Source organism: Equus quagga, chromosome 5, assembly GCF_021613505.1.
Source record: "Equus quagga isolate Etosha38 chromosome 5, UCLA_HA_Equagga_1.0, whole genome shotgun sequence".
Classification (NCBI taxonomy): Eukaryota; Metazoa; Chordata; class Mammalia; order Perissodactyla; family Equidae; genus Equus; species Equus quagga.
This window is the reverse complement of record NC_060271.1, coordinates 92,610,610-92,627,105: the sequence shown is the minus strand read 5'-3', so window position 1 is coordinate 92,627,105 and position 16,496 is coordinate 92,610,610. Positions and strand designations below refer to the sequence as shown.

At 40.1% G+C, this 16,496-nt stretch overlaps 1 protein-coding gene across 3 annotated transcripts in view; it reads right to left on the bottom strand.

Moving 5' to 3' along the window:
- The window catches only part of EFEMP1 (EGF containing fibulin extracellular matrix protein 1), a 59,423-nt gene extending 46,593 nt beyond the window's left edge, over positions 1 to 12,830 (bottom strand). Inside the window, exons 1-4 of one of the 3 annotated variants that reach the window (XM_046660956.1) lie at positions 12,727 to 12,830; positions 11,418 to 11,507; positions 6,978 to 7,026; positions 6,410 to 6,811 (exon numbers count right to left, since the gene is read on the bottom strand). In XM_046660956.1, coding sequence (XP_046516912.1) covers positions 6,410 to 6,811; positions 6,978 to 7,026; positions 11,418 to 11,498 — 532 coding nt within the window. In that variant the 5' untranslated portion in view covers positions 11,499 to 11,507; positions 12,727 to 12,830. Of the gene's footprint in view, positions 1 to 6,409; positions 6,812 to 6,977; positions 7,027 to 11,417; positions 11,508 to 12,065; positions 12,086 to 12,662; positions 12,683 to 12,726 lie in introns of those variants that run through there. The other 2 variants (XM_046660957.1, XM_046660958.1) reach the window with 2 other exon arrangements.
- Between the last annotated feature and the right edge of the window lie 3,666 nt (positions 12,831 to 16,496).

The following is a 16,496-nucleotide window of genomic DNA, read 5'->3' as shown; positions in this document are numbered from 1 at the left end:
TTTGGTTTTAAAGAATAAAATTGTGCCAGTAATTCAAAAAGTGCAAAGGCAATCCTTACAAATGGGGCAACTTGTTGATTTCAGAGAATATAGTTTGAGACTTTCTGCTGGAGAAGGAAATAATGAGCCAGTACCAGTGCACATTCCTGAAGTTACCCAGGCTTGCAATTCTACTTTAATCTGCTTCTTGTTGCTTCTATGGGGAGAAGGAAATTCATTCCACAGATTAAGTGATAACTAGTTTTAACGAGAATCTCCTTGTCTTTGATGGGAAGTAAATCTTTGATCAAGTTTAAATTGAACAGAAGACACTTATGTGAAACTTTTCTAATATCTGATAATATTCACAGAGTCTAAATAGAATGAGATGTCAGCTGTGCATCTGCTATTGGATGGATCTCCTATCACTTTGGTAACTGAAAGACACTTTAAGGCCAAAGTCAGAGTCAACCTCCTTCTCTTTTGTGACTCTACATGAACTGAACCTCCAAACCCAGCATTTCCTCATCTCACAAGTTTGTGCCATGAGTGTAAGGGGGATGCTTATAGAAGGTATGGGTATCTCTTAGCATCAATCATTACCATAGCCAGAACATAATTTAGAGTTTCACCTGCTGACAATACAGGCAGTTATAGTATATCACATTTGCATATCCTCTAGATTGAATATATCGTATCCTTGGTTCAGGGACATAGTCCCAAGCAGGACTCATGACCATTCATGTTTAGGGATCAGAGTACTGGTGATGACAATAAGAAAGGTAAGAGATGTAAAACAGAAATATTATTCTATCTTAGAAGCAGAATGTATATTTTTTGATGTTTTCTCTTCACTATTTCCCATATCCCATGTAAAGTGTTATGACCCTGCCCTCTGATTCTTGTAACTGAATGCAGCTTCTTGAAGTTAAGATTAAATTAGGGCATTGGTGCCCAACCTTGAGCAGGCATCAAAATCATGGGATTGTTAAAACAGAGATTGCTGAGCCCAATCCTTAGAGTTTCTGATTCAGTAAGTCTGATGGGGCCCAGGAATTAGCAGGTCTAATAAGTTACTGGATGATGCTAATACTTCTGGTCTGGGGACCACACTTTGGGAATCATTGAGTTAGGTAGTTACATAGTAGAGTCTTTTGTTGCAGAAGAGTGATCATACTGACCTCTTCCATCCTTCCACCTCAAATAGTTGTCATTCAATTTTTATGAAGAAATTTTAAGGACACTTCCTGACTGTGCATGAATCAGATACATATACATACTGTTCATAAATGTGTATTAAAAATGAGTCTTAAATTAACTAGTAATTTGATGGTTCCAGTATTTGGAAAAGTAAATTATGAAACAATGCTAGATTTTTCAGGAGGAAATCAATCATATCTATTACACTACATCAGCTTATTTAAAAAATGATTGGGTTTTCTCTATAAACTCAACTCCTGTCCATCTGTATGCCTATTGAGAATTTTCAAATACTCAAAGGTAATTAACAACTGAAAACAATGAAAAACTGTAAGCAGGCTAAATACTCATTTTACTTTCTGCTGGAAGTATTCTTTTCTGTTAATATCATAATTTACTCAATTACAGTCTTCCTTTTGCAAAATATCTATTTTCTGAGATCAAAGCTCTTCACAGGCTATATAATTACATGCAAAAAATTAGACATTTCCTCACAAAACTAACTGAAGCAACCAGAGACCTTAATGACATTAGTGAGGATCTACAAAAGGGTAGTGTTTGAAAGCTGTTTAGTAATGACAATGCCAGTTATGCTAAGCTACTTATTACACTATAATTTATAAATCCTCTTTAGAATATGAGATCATTTAAGTTTCAAATGAAAGAAGTCAAAGAAAGACGTCCCTGGCATCTGAGAATCTGTACATGTTAGTTCAAGTTTCTTTTTTTAAGTAGATTTATAAATAATAACTTCTTTCCTTTTCAAAATAGTATTTTAGTTATCCTTATGTTTATAAAGAAATGTGCAGAAGATAATAGATGGTCCCCAAGACTGTAGAGCTTTTTAACCCTGGGTATGGTTTTTTTGTTCCTTTAGGCTTTATAAAAGGATTTTTTTTTTCGTTTTAGCTTTTTATTTGCTCCTGCATCATGGGTAATAATGATAAAAATCAAATCAAATCATTGAAAATACAGCTGAAAAGAAAAAAAAATAAAAATTTTGGCAACAAAGCTTTATAGTTGAAACATGGTTTGTATTTAATTTGGCTGTGTGGTAAAATTTTTCCCAGCAGAAATGTGGAAAGATGAGCTAACTATAGTACGACATGTATCTTATTATGTAGGTGCTAATGTCCAGATATCCTACACATTTGATCTAGAACAATGTAGAAACCAGCTCTATGAGAAACTGGCAAGTGAGACCCTGACAACTGCAAAGAAAGGCTCCATCCAAATATAAACAAATCAATGAAGCCTGGTTTTTGAAAGTTCAAAACAAACAGGAAAAAACAGTCTCACTGGAAAAACAATGCCTTAACCTGAAAAAGTGGCTCCAACATTGGGACTTTCTCACTCTTGGCTGTGAGGTGCAGGAGATTTGGTTATTGGGTGTGTGCTACGGTGATCAACCATCCCATTTGCCCAAGACTCAGGCGTTTCCAGGGATGTGGGACTTTCAGTTTTAAAACTAGGACAGTCTCAGATAGACAGGGATGGTTGGAAATCCTAGGCTGTTTCACATCTCTCAGTTATACCTTATGGAATAGAAGCCAGGTACTGCACTGTGGATTTGGCTCCATAATCAGCTTCATTAGGCATTTGTACTGAATTCATTTTTTGATGGTGTAATTTCTTTAGCAAGTTAGAAATAATACCTGTAAGTCGTGACTGAGTTTAGTCTTGGCTTAATTACCAGCTATACAAAATACCCTATGTTGAATTTTTTGAAAGTTCAATGAAGTGAACAAATTCCTTCAAATTGCACATTTGATGCTTTCTCTTACTTGCTAGTTGCCAAATGATTTTTTTTCCTATAAGGGTGGGGCTATTAGAAAGTTATATATGATAAAAAATTCCTTTCTCAACTTGAATTAGTGATTTCTAACTCCATCTCCTTTGAGGAAGATTACATAGAGACTATGCAATAAAGATGTAGAAAAATAAAGTAAGCCATTAATATAAAACATTCCCCATTCATCCAACTTCTTTTTGGAGCAGATGAATATCCTTTGTCTTTGAGGTAGATGATATCTCACTGAGAAACAATTAATTTCTGAAACTTTATTTATACATAACTCCAGGTATGTTACACCAAAGTGGTCTTCATGTAATTTTATAGCTGCCAAGGATGGCACCTGACATTTGAAATTCTCAGTGCAAATGGCTCCCCTCAGCAGCCTCAGTTGCAAAAATTACCTGAAAAAAACCTGCTGACTGTGAACTGATACTTGGATGTTATGTTGCATTTTAAATCCCTTGTATTTGCACAAAATTAAAAAACTCTGGACAAATACATGAAAAGGATCATGCTTTCACTAAATGTTAAAACACAGACAACTGGTTAAAATATATATTTATAAAATAGAACATATTAAAAAATATCTAGTGGTATTAAATCATTAGGTGCCATCTGTGACTGGTAATAGTGCATTCAAAGGCACAGTTGGCTTTAACACTGAAACACAGTACAGATTCAGCCATTACATAAAAAATGTCCTCAGCTTTAGGTTATGTAATGATAAACTGTACCTGTTCAAAAATATATGTGGAAAAAAGATATAATTTTAATACAAATATGACTCATCAGCAGGCATTCATTTATTTCGATTCAGCAACCATGGTAAATGTGTTTGGATTATTGGACAAGTACGTAACATTTAAAAGGGAGTGGAGATCTTTATTAAAACAGAAGGCTCCTGAAACTCCACAATGATGTCAGAAATATAGGTCCTTGGAGCACATTATTGTTTTAAACGGAGGTCCCTACACTTTCATATTGGTTATAAAACATTATTTTGTGCTGCTGGCCTGGAATGAGAATGTCATACATCTGCAGGCAATTAGAAGAAGCTGGACTGCATGTTTGATTAGCTCAATAATAAACGGGCACAAGTGTGACTCGACTTATGTTAGTCAGATTCCCTAGACAGATTATTCTGTTGTTATCATATGAAATAACCCCCTTTTATCAACAATTAAGTAAATCCACATTTATGGGCACTTTGCAAAATTGGGAGGTGGGAAGAAATCCAACTTAAGCCTTAAGTCATCCAAAAAACTTTTAACCCTGTTTTCAATGATACAGACCCCCAATCCCAAATTTTAGAAATTGGTTGAATTATACAGAACAGTTTGGGTTGGAAATACCCTGTGTGCAAACAATCAGTAAGTATGTATTTAGCATCTACCATAAGCAAGGCATTTAATAGTTTTAGCTTATAACTAAAAAAAATTCCCAAAGAAGTAAGAATTGTAAATGTTTTAATATGTGAAAAGTAACTTTCTTTGTAAGGTAGTCTAAATCTTTTTAAGAAAAATTAATTAAGATTTCATTTTTATTATACTTCCTGCTGTAACTAATGTGTATTGTAAGTCCTGAATATGTTTTATTCTAGAACTTCAGTTCTAGGCATTGTTCTTGAATTCAACCACTATTGATGGACATTATAGTCAATGATGGACTATAAACTACTTTGGGAAATGACCTACTTATTTATCTGCGTCTTTTCTCCTAAGTATTATTAAAATATACATCTGAAATGTGAAAAATAATTCAGCACATAAAAGTCAATACTTAAAAAAATTTCAGCAAAACTTTTCAGTTTCAGGAAAAGTACCACAAAAGCTTCCAATCTATCCAATCTAATTATATATTTAAATAACACAATTAAAGTCAATATCTTAAATAAACTCAAGATTTTTTAATCAATATTCACTCAAATACATGCATATAAAATAACCGCAGGAGGTTATCTCCTTAACATAACCCTTAAGTTAAATATTGGAATATCAAGCAGATGCTGAAGCATTTATCATCCATATTGGAATTCTGACTCATGACAGTAACAGAAAACAGATGCTAATATGATGCACCCTCTGAAAAGTGACACCATTCCGGCATGGGATAGCTCTTGATGTGGGGTACTTAAAATTTGGACGGAAAATATAAAATCATAAAAGTCAGAGCATGATAGGTTTCCTGACTTCATTTATAAGCCACTTAAAATCTCCTATCTTTTATACAGAAGATAAAACTCAACACTGGTGAATAAGCATCTCAGGGGACCTGAAGATGCTTCTTTCACTAAATGCAGGAGCCAAGTGATCCTCATTGAACCCCTCAGTGTTGAGAGGGGAAGATTCTCTCTTCCTCATTCATGGGCAGGTAGAAAGTAAGAATTCCTGGGTTCTTTCCATTGGCCATTGTGTACCAGACACTTATGGTGTAATATGGGATCTACCCAGTCAACCCCTGGCAGTGAAAAAGGAGTCTGGGGCTCTTGTGGCCCATTTCAGTAACACAATCTCCATACCAGGCAAATCTGAAAGTGTTTGCTAAGTAGGAAAAGGGAAACAAAATCCCTTAGGACAGTCCATTTAGTTAATATCGTACGCGTCTTCTAAGCCCAAGATTCTTATCACTTTGCTAACATGAGTCTACAGCTGTTTCTAGAATACACAGTGATGTGTACTCTTTGTGAAAATAAACAGAAAAACCCAGGCAGAGGGTGCCACAGTGCAAGTGATATAAGCGAAATGTGCTCAAATGGGAGCTTAAAAGAGAGATAAATGTGAGCGGAGGAGACTCCCTCAAAGGTAATGAGAAGCAGAAGTCCTATTTTTTTATTCCTCACTGAGGAAAATAAGTCAATGATAAGTTCAATGAAAAGGAAGCTTGAGAATCCAAAGGGGGATATTTATGGAGTAGCTTGACAGCACAATTTCAAATTCCAAATGAAGAACCTGACTGCTCCTTCTGACAGCTGTGACTTTGGCCCCACCTGCCTGGGTCTGAAGGCTGACTCCACACTCACCACCTCTGTGACCTCTGGTTCTCAAACTTGGCTGCACGCTAGAACCACACGGGGAGCTTTAAAAAAATACTGATGCCTGGGAACCCACCCTTAGAGACTGTTATTTAATTGGGCTGGGGTGTGGCTTGGACATGGAGAAGTTTTAAAGGCCCCCAAGTGACTCTAAATATGCGCAGTTAAGGTTGAGAACCACTGATGACCTCTCTGAGCCAAGGTTTCCTCATTTGTAAAATGATAATACCAGCAGCAACTACCTTTTAGGATTATTGTGATAATTAAATATGATAATGCAGGCAAAGCACTTAGCACGATGTCTGGTGAGTGGGAAGCTCTATATAAATGTGAGTTGCTATCATTCTCACTAAGATATGCACTTGGGCAAGAACTTTCTTGTTAGTATTGTAAGTCATGCTTACCTTGGCACACATTATGCTCACTCTGCTCGTAGCCTGTTGCACACTGGATCCGGTGAGAAGGGTTGGAGGGAATGCGCTGAAGGTCAGCTGGGTTCCGCCGGATGACAAAGTTATTTCGGCCAGTCTGCACTTCAGCAGCAGCACTGGCAACAAAACCACCCCCAGGCATCACTCCACTGGCTGCCATGCCACTGGCTGCTACACTCCCAGGGGTTGCACCCGAGGCTGCGGCTGCATTTGCAGCTGCACCCACAGCTTCGGCTGCTGGTGTTTCTTGCTGAGGCTGTTCATTATTGACAATAATCTGGGCTGTTTTAGGAAGGCAGAGGTATCCTCCATAGTGGTTGACACATTTCATTCCACCTTTGCAAGCGTCTGGGACAATGTCACATTCATCAATATCTGTGGTCAGTAATAAAATAAGTCAGGAATCTTCTTAGAGAGGAAACTGAACATGTAAATATATGCTTATGCCTTTTTGGTATAATATAAACAGGACATGAAGAATGACACATGAGGTGGGGACAGAAAGCTATGTTCAGATGGGAAGTCTTTGAAGTTGGCTCACCTTTGCACTGCTGTCTTACAGGATCCCACTCATATCCATCTGTGCATTGCTGTGAAGAGAACATCAAGATGGGGCCAGGAGACAGTTAATTGAGTATTCATTCCCTAAGAAGTCCCTCTAAAAGCTTCACACATGTGGCAACAATACTTGTGCTGGAGTCCTAGATAGATGATGAGATGGGTAGTTTAACAGTCTCTAGCTTTTCTTTTTTTAAGATAAATTTGTGCATTGGACTACTTCAGGGGACCCTTCTCAATCATCAGCTGCCTCAACTCTTCTGTTGTGTTTGGTACAGCGGCCCATAACCATCTTCTTGGAATTCCTTTCTCTCTGTCTTGATGTTAATCTCCTATCTCTCTGACTACTCTTTTTTTGCTCCTTCTTCCACATTGTAAATTTTACCAAAAAAAAAAAAAATTCAATAGAGTTCTTTTTTTCAGCCCTTGACTCTTGTCTTTCTCTCTAAATTTTTTCTTTCTTTCTTTTTTTTTTAAATCAACAACTCTTGTTTTAGGAAGATTAGCCCTGAGCTAACATCTGCTGCCAATCCTCCTCTTTTTGCTGAGGAAGACTGGCCCTGAGCTAAATCCGTGCCCATCTTCCTCTACTTTACATGTGGGATGCCTGCCACAGCACGGCTTGCCAAGCAGTGCCATGTCCGCACCTGAGATCCGAACCGGCGAACCCCAGGCTGACGAAGCGGAATGCAAGCACTTAACTGCTGCGCCACCGGGCAGGCCCCTCCAAATTTTCTTAGAGCATCCCAGCACCTAGCTTTCCTCATTATTCCTATTCAGCTGAATGCTCAGCCTCCCTCTCACACCCTGGCCTGCCTTCTAGCTTCAGTTCCTACAGCTCCTCCATAGTTCACTCGCTGAGCAAACCATCTATCCATCTATCGAGTACCTTCTCATACCAGACAGCATCCTAGTCCCTTGGGATGCAAAGATGTGAAGACCTTGTCCCTGTCCTCAAGCAGCTCACAGACCAGAAGAGGAGTCAGACAGGTAGATAAGTTGGAGCAAGATGTCAGGGGCCCTGATATAAGTATGCATGTGGAAAGAGTGATGGGCTCTGCCTGAGGCTGTGGGTGGGTGTGGCAGGATGGAAAGGAAGGCTTTATGGGGGAGGTCACAAGTGAATTGGGCCTTACAGGACTTTCTAGGCAGATGTTGGAACTCTAGGATGAGGGATCACGTGATCAAAGGCACAAAACCGTTAAAGAAGGAAGGGGCCGCAAGTACTCCTGGGTGGGTGGGGTTGAGGTTAGAAAGGTAGGTAGGGCCAAATCTAGGAAGCCTTTCTTTGGGACAAGCAGGAACTGAATTCTACTTTGAGGATGAGTGAATCTCAAACTTTATTATGCTTAAGAATCACCTCAGGTGCTTATTAAAATACAGACTCCTGAGCCCACCCAAAAGATCTGATTCTGTAGGTCTGGGGAGGAGGCCTGCAATCTGAATGCCTAACAAGCATCCCACGTGATTCTGATACAGGTCATCTACGGGTTACTTCTTGAGAAGTGCTGCTTTAAATGATAAGAGACCCTGAGGAATTTTTAAGCTCAAGAAAACATTTGATCAGATGCAGAGTTGAGAGAGATGCTTCAGGAAGGATTGAGCAAAAGTAGAGTAAACAAACAAATGAACTTAAGTTCTTTTACTAGACCCAAGAGTTGCTTTTGTACACAACAGATGCTTGGCAAGTGAATAGCTGAATGGAGATAGAGATCAGTTTAGATATTTTACTGATATCTTAGACTTGGGGGGGAACTAAACTCACTTTACCTCCCAAATTAATTCTTTCTAGTTTCCCCAACACTGCCCAAGGCACTACCACTTTTCTTAAGACCCAGGATTACAACTTTAACATCAACTTTTCCAATTATTTTCCTTCAAGTTCTGCTGACTTTGTGTCCATTTCTGTATCTACCATATTGGTGTAAGGACTTTCTGGCCTCATGAGTACGCAAGGCTCCTTAGCTGGTCCATATCTGTGCATGCTGCACACAGCCTCCATGACAATCTTTCTTGCTCTCTTGGTTATGTTGTTCCTCCATCTAAGCACTCACAGCAGCCTGCAGACCTCTCATCTCCCATTATTATCATCTCTAGGTTCTCCCCACTACCCAACTCCAGCCCATCTGAACTTGTCGCCTCCTGGACTTGACTCGGTTGTTTTTACTTTTGCCTGTGATTATGCCACTTTCTCTGATTCAGGTTCCTCTTCAGACTTTCCAGATTAATCCAAAGTTATCACTTCCTTCAAGAACCAGCACAAGGTTCTACCTCCTCCAACATGCCAGTATTGACATTAATTACCCCTTTACTTTTCTATTTCTTTAGCAACTTTATTATAATTTGTATAATAATAATATTTGTATTTGCTTAGGAACTTTGTAGTTTTCAACACCATTTTCCCAGGGTAAATTCCCTGAGGTTAAGATCTGAATTTTCTTAAACAAATAAACAAATTCTTTTGATAGTGGTGAGAATTGCTTTTGCACATGGCAGATACTCGGCAAGTAAATAGCTTAATGGACCCCATCTTTAATATGGAAGGGGAATATAAGGCTATCTTGTGGATATGAGCCCATCCTTCTGAAAAGTATCTTTCAAGCCAAGCAAAATAACAGTTCACTTGAATAGTCCCTATGCTAAATAGAGAAGACTTGCAGTTTGTTTTAGGTATTTAGTTCCAGTACATATAATATGAATCTACTATCAAACAAGTCTAGACTGAATTTAGCTTCACCACTTGCTGGCTGTGTAGCCTTTAGCAAGTTAGCTACTCTCTCTGATCTTCAGTTCTACTGTCAGCAGAAGGAAGATGATGTCACTGACCTCATACTTTACTGTGAGGCTAAAAGGAGATAGTCTCTCCACAGTGGAGTACTCAAAAAATAGTTACATCTTGTCCTTTAACCATGAATTAATAGGCATACAGAATTCAAAAGAGAATAGACCTAATCTTAGCACAAAAAGGGTGCCATATCTGAGAAATATGTTATAATAATAGTGAACCCTAGTTTGTGGTCTTAAAACTATAGTGTTGAATCCACAGGGAACTTTCTCTGCTAAAGAGGAATAAGCTTTAGGTGATGAGCAAATGGAAGGGGGTATAAGATAAGCAATTGTAAAAGCAATAAAGTCTTTTATTAGATGAACACAAAAGTGGGTAGCTAATTTAATTTTAGCTCCCTAAGAAAGTAGTAAGTTTAGCCTGAATAACAAAACATTTTCGTTTGAAGATAAACAACACATGTATTCATTTCTCTTGCTTTATTTATCTTCAGCAGAGGAAGCAACTAGATTTACCATTAAGTTAACAAAATATTTATATTAAACATTGTTTGATTTACAGTTGATCTGAACAACAACAAAGAACATGTGCCAGATGAATACTAGCATTCTAGGGATAATATGGTACCAAAAAGTGAGATAATGTTTATTATCAGTAATTGACATAAGCTCACTTTTGAGTTTTATTTTCAAAATTTTTTCACATTCTTTTGAGTAAATTACTTAATTTTAAATTGGGAACAAGTAGAAAAATATGTTTTTCATATTCTGATCCAGGACAAATGTCATTTGCCTCACACTGATTAAAGACTAGAAAACACAAAATAGAGGTGCAAACAAACTCACCAGAAGTGAGGTGAGTACTGCCCTCTGTCCTCACCACATCCACACCTGGCAGGGGGAGGGGCCAGAGGATACTTTCACTAGTTTTTAAACATTGGTTATACCCATGAAATTAGCTAATTAATCGATTATTACTTGGAAATGTCAGATATGCTAACTAGAAAATATCAGATATACTTATTTGTAAAACCAAATTTAAAAAATGCATTTTAAAACCATTTTAGCAAATACCACGTTTTGGTAACACAGAATGTCTATCTGAAAGGCATTTATGCGTTATCAGTTATACTATAAATGAATATATAGCCTTTATAAAGTCAATAAAAGCCACTTACATGAGAACACAAGACACATGCACAAATGAGGCAATGTGCTTTTCTGATATTTAACTTTCTTACTTGATTTGAGTCTTATTCTGCAAGTTTTGGTTTCATCTGCATGTATATAGGAATCCAGGTTTTCCAACTTTTTACACCCATTAATTTATTGAACGTGTTGGAAACATGTAGCTTACTTTGGGTTTTGTTTTAAAAGGGTTCCCTTTTTTGGCCTTGCACAAATCCCACTTGTGCAAGGGACATTTTGGTCCCTATCTCAATTGATGATCTAAATGAACTTCTGAAAGGACCACTGGCAATTTACAACAAATCTTAAACGTGAGCCATGCTAAAACGTTGTTTAATTTATTACCCCCCACAGAGTACAGCCCACATACACTGGCAGGAGTGGATAAAGTCTGCCTTGTGTCGCGGAATCCCGCTGAACCGCACTTATCTCAAATTCCATCGCCCCTTACCGTGTACGTGATGGTTTCTTCGGTGTCCTGTGACTTGACCAGCGCCAGAGTCAGCATAGTTAGGAAAAGGGCTTTCAACATCTTGAACCTCTAAGAAAACAGAACACAAACCAATGCTTATTATCTGCTGCGGGGGAAATAAAACCTTAGCCGTGAAGTAACAAGCAAGGAAGGGAGTGCGGGGGAGGCTGAGGCTCCATCATATCCAACTTCCAGTCTACTTTCTCATCTCCCCTCCCCTCCCCCTCCTCAACCTTCCTGTGGGCAAAGGAGGCACGAAAAAACGGCTGCAGGATTACATTTCACTTTAGTCCATCCGGCTCCGCTGAATATATACAAGGGATGTACAGCGTGCGTTTTATACTGCATCTACACAACAGACTCCAGAAAGGGAGTGGAAGAGAAAAAATAGGGGGCAATTAATTTCAAAGGAGATGGTGCTTTTTTTTTGCGAGGGTGGAGGCGGGGCAGCAAATCTCATATTCCCTTGAACGTTAAGTCTTTCCCTATATGCTAGGGAAGTTCGTTGCACAACTCAGCAGAAATACCTGTGAACCAATATGAATTACCTTGGCTTCAAACTTTTTTTTTTTTAAACAAAACACCAAAACAAAACTCGGGGAGCAATCTCCTCCCCTAGTACAATACCTGCCCTTCGGAGCTCCTTCTCACATTTCCCAGCACAAAGTCTCAAAGTGGCACTTCCACGCGGTTCTCTGCGCGCAGCTTTGTTTAAAAGCTCCAGGTTGTGTGGGGCCAGTCGCCCAAAGCGTCTGATTCCCTTGTACCTATCAGTGTCTCGGTCCTCGCCTGCTACCTTCAGGATCGCGGCTGCCTAAGAGCGGAACCAGGGGACCATACCGCAACCTGAGGTACCAGTTTCGGGGCGGCCGGCCTGGCGCCCCCAGGGAGGTGAGGTCCCCTTCCTGAACAGTTAACAGGCGGCAGTCCCCAGGAGCTACTCAGCGCTGCAGCTTCTAACCAGCTCCTGTGGAATTCAGGTGTGGCTTAAATCTCGCACATTGGCCCCCTGAAACTTTCAAAACCTCGTTTATGGGCAAAGCCCGGTCGGGTGATTGTCGGCGCGCACACACATGCCCATCCAAACAGATGTCACCCGGGTACTCGCACATGCTGACAGATCGCATTCCGAGACTGCACACCTCTACCTCCCTTTTTGCCTATGAGATCCTGCACAATCTGAGGTAGTTCTCTACACGGCACCCCTCAGGTCACCCCACTTACTCCCCGGCGCCGGCCTCGCGGGCACTGGACGCACTGGTGCGACCCCCGTGTCGGGGGCTCCTACCTGCGCGGCCGCGCTGCGCTCCGGGCCCGGGCAGCGAGGGGAGAGCGCAGGGTAGGGCAGCCCCGTGGGTCTGAACTGGCGAGGTCTGGCAGCGGCCGCGGCGGCAGGAGGAGGAGGAGAAAGGGAGGGAAAGGGGGAGGGCGAGGGGGGCGGAGGAGAAAGCTGAGGGAGGCGCAACGGCTGAGCCAAGCGCTGCAAGCCGGTCGGGAGAGCGCACTGCGCAGCTCTGGCCGCATCCCTCTTCCTAGGGCGGTCTCCGTTACCCCGCCTGCCCTCCCCTGCCAGCCCCTCACCCCCAGTTCCCAGACACGCCGGAACCCCAGGCCGAAGATGGCACATTTGGCGTGTGATGTCTGGGGTTTGAATTACCCTTGGTGATGCTCCAAGCCTCCCGGGCAATTAATTTCTCGTGCCCGGCAGAGGGGAAAACATCTCTCGAAGAGAGCTTCTGAGGGTCCTGAGAAGTCGCTTAATTTTTTTCCCCCAGTAAGTCAACGCTAAGAGAGTAAATTAACCTCATTCAAAGAACTGATTCTTTTGCCTTTTCTTTCAGGTCCTTTTTTTTTTTTTTTTTGGAGTGGGGGAAGGTCTGCTCCCTCAAATGTAGAAAAAAGAGAATTCATTCATTTAACAAATATTTGTGACCTACTGTATGGCAAGTGTTGGGAATGGGCCAAGTAGAACTCACACTAACAAAATTGTGAGGTTGGGTTTGTTTTTGATCTCTCAAACCTCCCTTTTTTATGGGCCCCCTTTCTCATTTACTGCTTTGCTTGTACTCCACTGGTTCACTTAGGGGAGTCCCCAATACTGGTCATTCCAAGCTGGGCATTTTACTCCCACCTTTCACACTAATGGTGGAATTTCAGGAATCTGGAGAGAAAAATTTCTTTTTTCTTGGCTTCTTTAAGTCATCCCACACAGACTGCAGTTATCTCTAAAGTCTCCAACTCTAAAGTCAGATTAATAGTTTGCTTCCAAGGCAGTCATGTCTTCTAAGAAGCAAACAGCCAAATACAATTTCATGAATGAGACAATGTGCAAACTGAAGGTGTTAAAGACTTTAACAGAGAGAAGGAGACAGAGGGTGGGCGGGAGAGGAATAGCTCCTTTCCCTTCCCTGCTTACTATAGAGGGAATGTGGTAGACAGTGCGAGAAGAGAGAGAGAGAGCAGTCAGGTGGAAGCTTCTCCCCTTATCTGGGGGTAGGCAATGGATTGCCCAGACCTTGTCATTTTGGTTGCAAGCCACACAATATTGGACAAGATCAGAAGAGCTTCATGACCCCGAACCTTCTTGAGTATATGGGATTTTGCCAGTAGTATTGAAGATTTTTACTACCAAAATTCAAATGTTTGTTTTCCCAATCATTAATGACCTCCAAGCTTTTTTAAAAAAATGGATCTTTGCTTTTGTATAATAAAAAGATCTGTCCAAACATTTTCTTCTATTTCTTTTTGAATTCTTTCTACATTCCTCAGCCCTTTCCCTGGAGAAAGTGGATTAAAACTCGCAAATTTCTATCTCCAGCCTGGAAATCTTTCTGTATATCCAGCCATTGACTTGTTATCTTCATCTGTACACCTAAAAGGACGTTTCAAACTGAACAGGTCTGCTGATTTCACCCTCTCTCCCAACCTATGCTACCGACCTGCTTCACCATCTCAATCAATAGCAATTTTTTCTTTCCATTTGCTCAGGTCCAAGATCATGGCATCATCCTTGATTTCTCTTTTTCTCACACACACTGCATTCAATTCTTCAGAAAACTCTGTTGGCTTCATCTTCAAAATATGTCTAGAATTGGACCACTTCTCATCACTTCTTTTGTGATGAGCCACCACTTCTGATCTGAGCCACCACCATCTTCCATCTGGATTAGTACAACTGCCTCCTACTTGGTCTTCCTCCTTACACCCTTGCTCCCCTGCAGGCTTTTCTTACCAGAAGTTCATATAAATGGAATCTGAGAGTATGTACTCTTTTATGTCTGGCTTCCTTCCCTCAGCACGCTTTTGAGATGTGTCCTTGTTGTTAGGTATATCAGAAGTTCATTCCTTTTTGTTGCTGAGTAGTATTCCATTGTGTGGATAAATCCTGATTTGAGTTTATCTGTTCACTGTTGATGGATATTTGGATTGTTGATGAATAAAGCTGTCATGGACATTCACGTAGAAGTCTTTGTGTAGACATATGTTTCCTTTCTTTTGGGTAGATATTTAGAAGTGGGACTGCTGGGTCATATGGTCGGGGTATATTTAATTTTATAAGAAAGTGCCAAACTGTTTCCCAAAATGACTGTACCATTTTACATTCCTGCCAGCAATATGTGAGATTCCATTTGCTCTGCATCCTTGCCAACACCTGGTATTATTGGTCATTTAAAATGTTAGCTGTTATGATGGGTGTGTAAGTGGCATCTCATTGTGGTTTTATTTTATATTTCTGTGATATCTAGTGATACTGAGCATTTTTATATGCTTCTTGTCCATCAATATAGCTTCCTTTGTGAAGAGCTCATTCAAATCTTTAATTCATTTCTTTATTGTTTGTTTTTTTTTGCTATTTTATTAATTGTAAGAGTTTTTAAAAAATATAGTCTTCCAGAAAGTCCTTTGTCAGATATATATTTTTTTAGTATTTTCTCCCAGACTTTGCTTTGCCTTTTCATTTTATTAATGTTCTTTTGAGAGCAAACATTTTTAATTTTGACGAAGTCTTATTTATTATTGTTTTCTTTTATGTTTTCTCCTTTTTATGTGTTATTTACAAAAATCTTACCATGGGCAAATCTTGTAAGCTCTCTAAACCTCAGTTCCTGCTTCTGTAAAATGAGGAGAATAATACTTTCTACTTCTTAATGTTGTGGACTAAGTGAGAAGCTCATAGCAAATATCCAACACATGTGAATGATTGTTCTGAGATATTAGAATGTATCATGTGGGGGGCTATATTAGACCATTCCTCCATCCTAACATCACCCAGTATTATTTAGGTATCATTCCTCTTCCTAACAATAGGCTATGTCCTGACTATTCCAAGGATAATGAAATCAGCAATGGGGGCAGGCCCCGTGCCTAGTGGTTAAGTTCAGCACGTTACATTTTGGTGGCCTGGGTTTGGTTCCCAGGCACGGACCTACACCAGTTGTCAGTAGCCATGCTGTGGCAGTGACCCACATACAAAATAGGGGAAGATTGGCGCAGATGTTAACTCAGGGTGAATCTTCCTCAGCACAAAAAAAACAAACACAAACAAACAAACAAAAAAGAAATCATCAATGGCATTCTCTGGATGTTGTTACCAAGTAGGCCTGTCCTGCTTAGGACCTATCAGAACTGAAAGGAAGTATTTCTTTTCCATAGTTAGGGGAAAGGCCTTCCAAGTTCACAGGGAAGGGGAACAATAGAGCCATTTGCCTCAGTTGCCACTGAGAGCCATGTTACAGTCTGGAGGTAAGCCAGCCTGAACACAAAGGTGATACATGCTGTGAGTGGCCAGCACGTGGAGAGAACCTGGAGTCTTGATGGATTGTTCATAAGGCCAACTGACCCTAGGACCCATGATACTTTTAGGAGTCCTCCACAAAGTTTTAATTTCTTTTAGAGTCAGAAGGAAAAAATAAATGTCATCCAGCCTGAATTATATTTGTCTTTATACCATTGCAGTCATAAAATATAATTTTTTATGGAAGAAGAGGCCCATGAAGGCAAAAGTGCCTAGGGACCATGAAAGTTATAATGTGGCCCTGATGTTGAGCTTCCAAATCA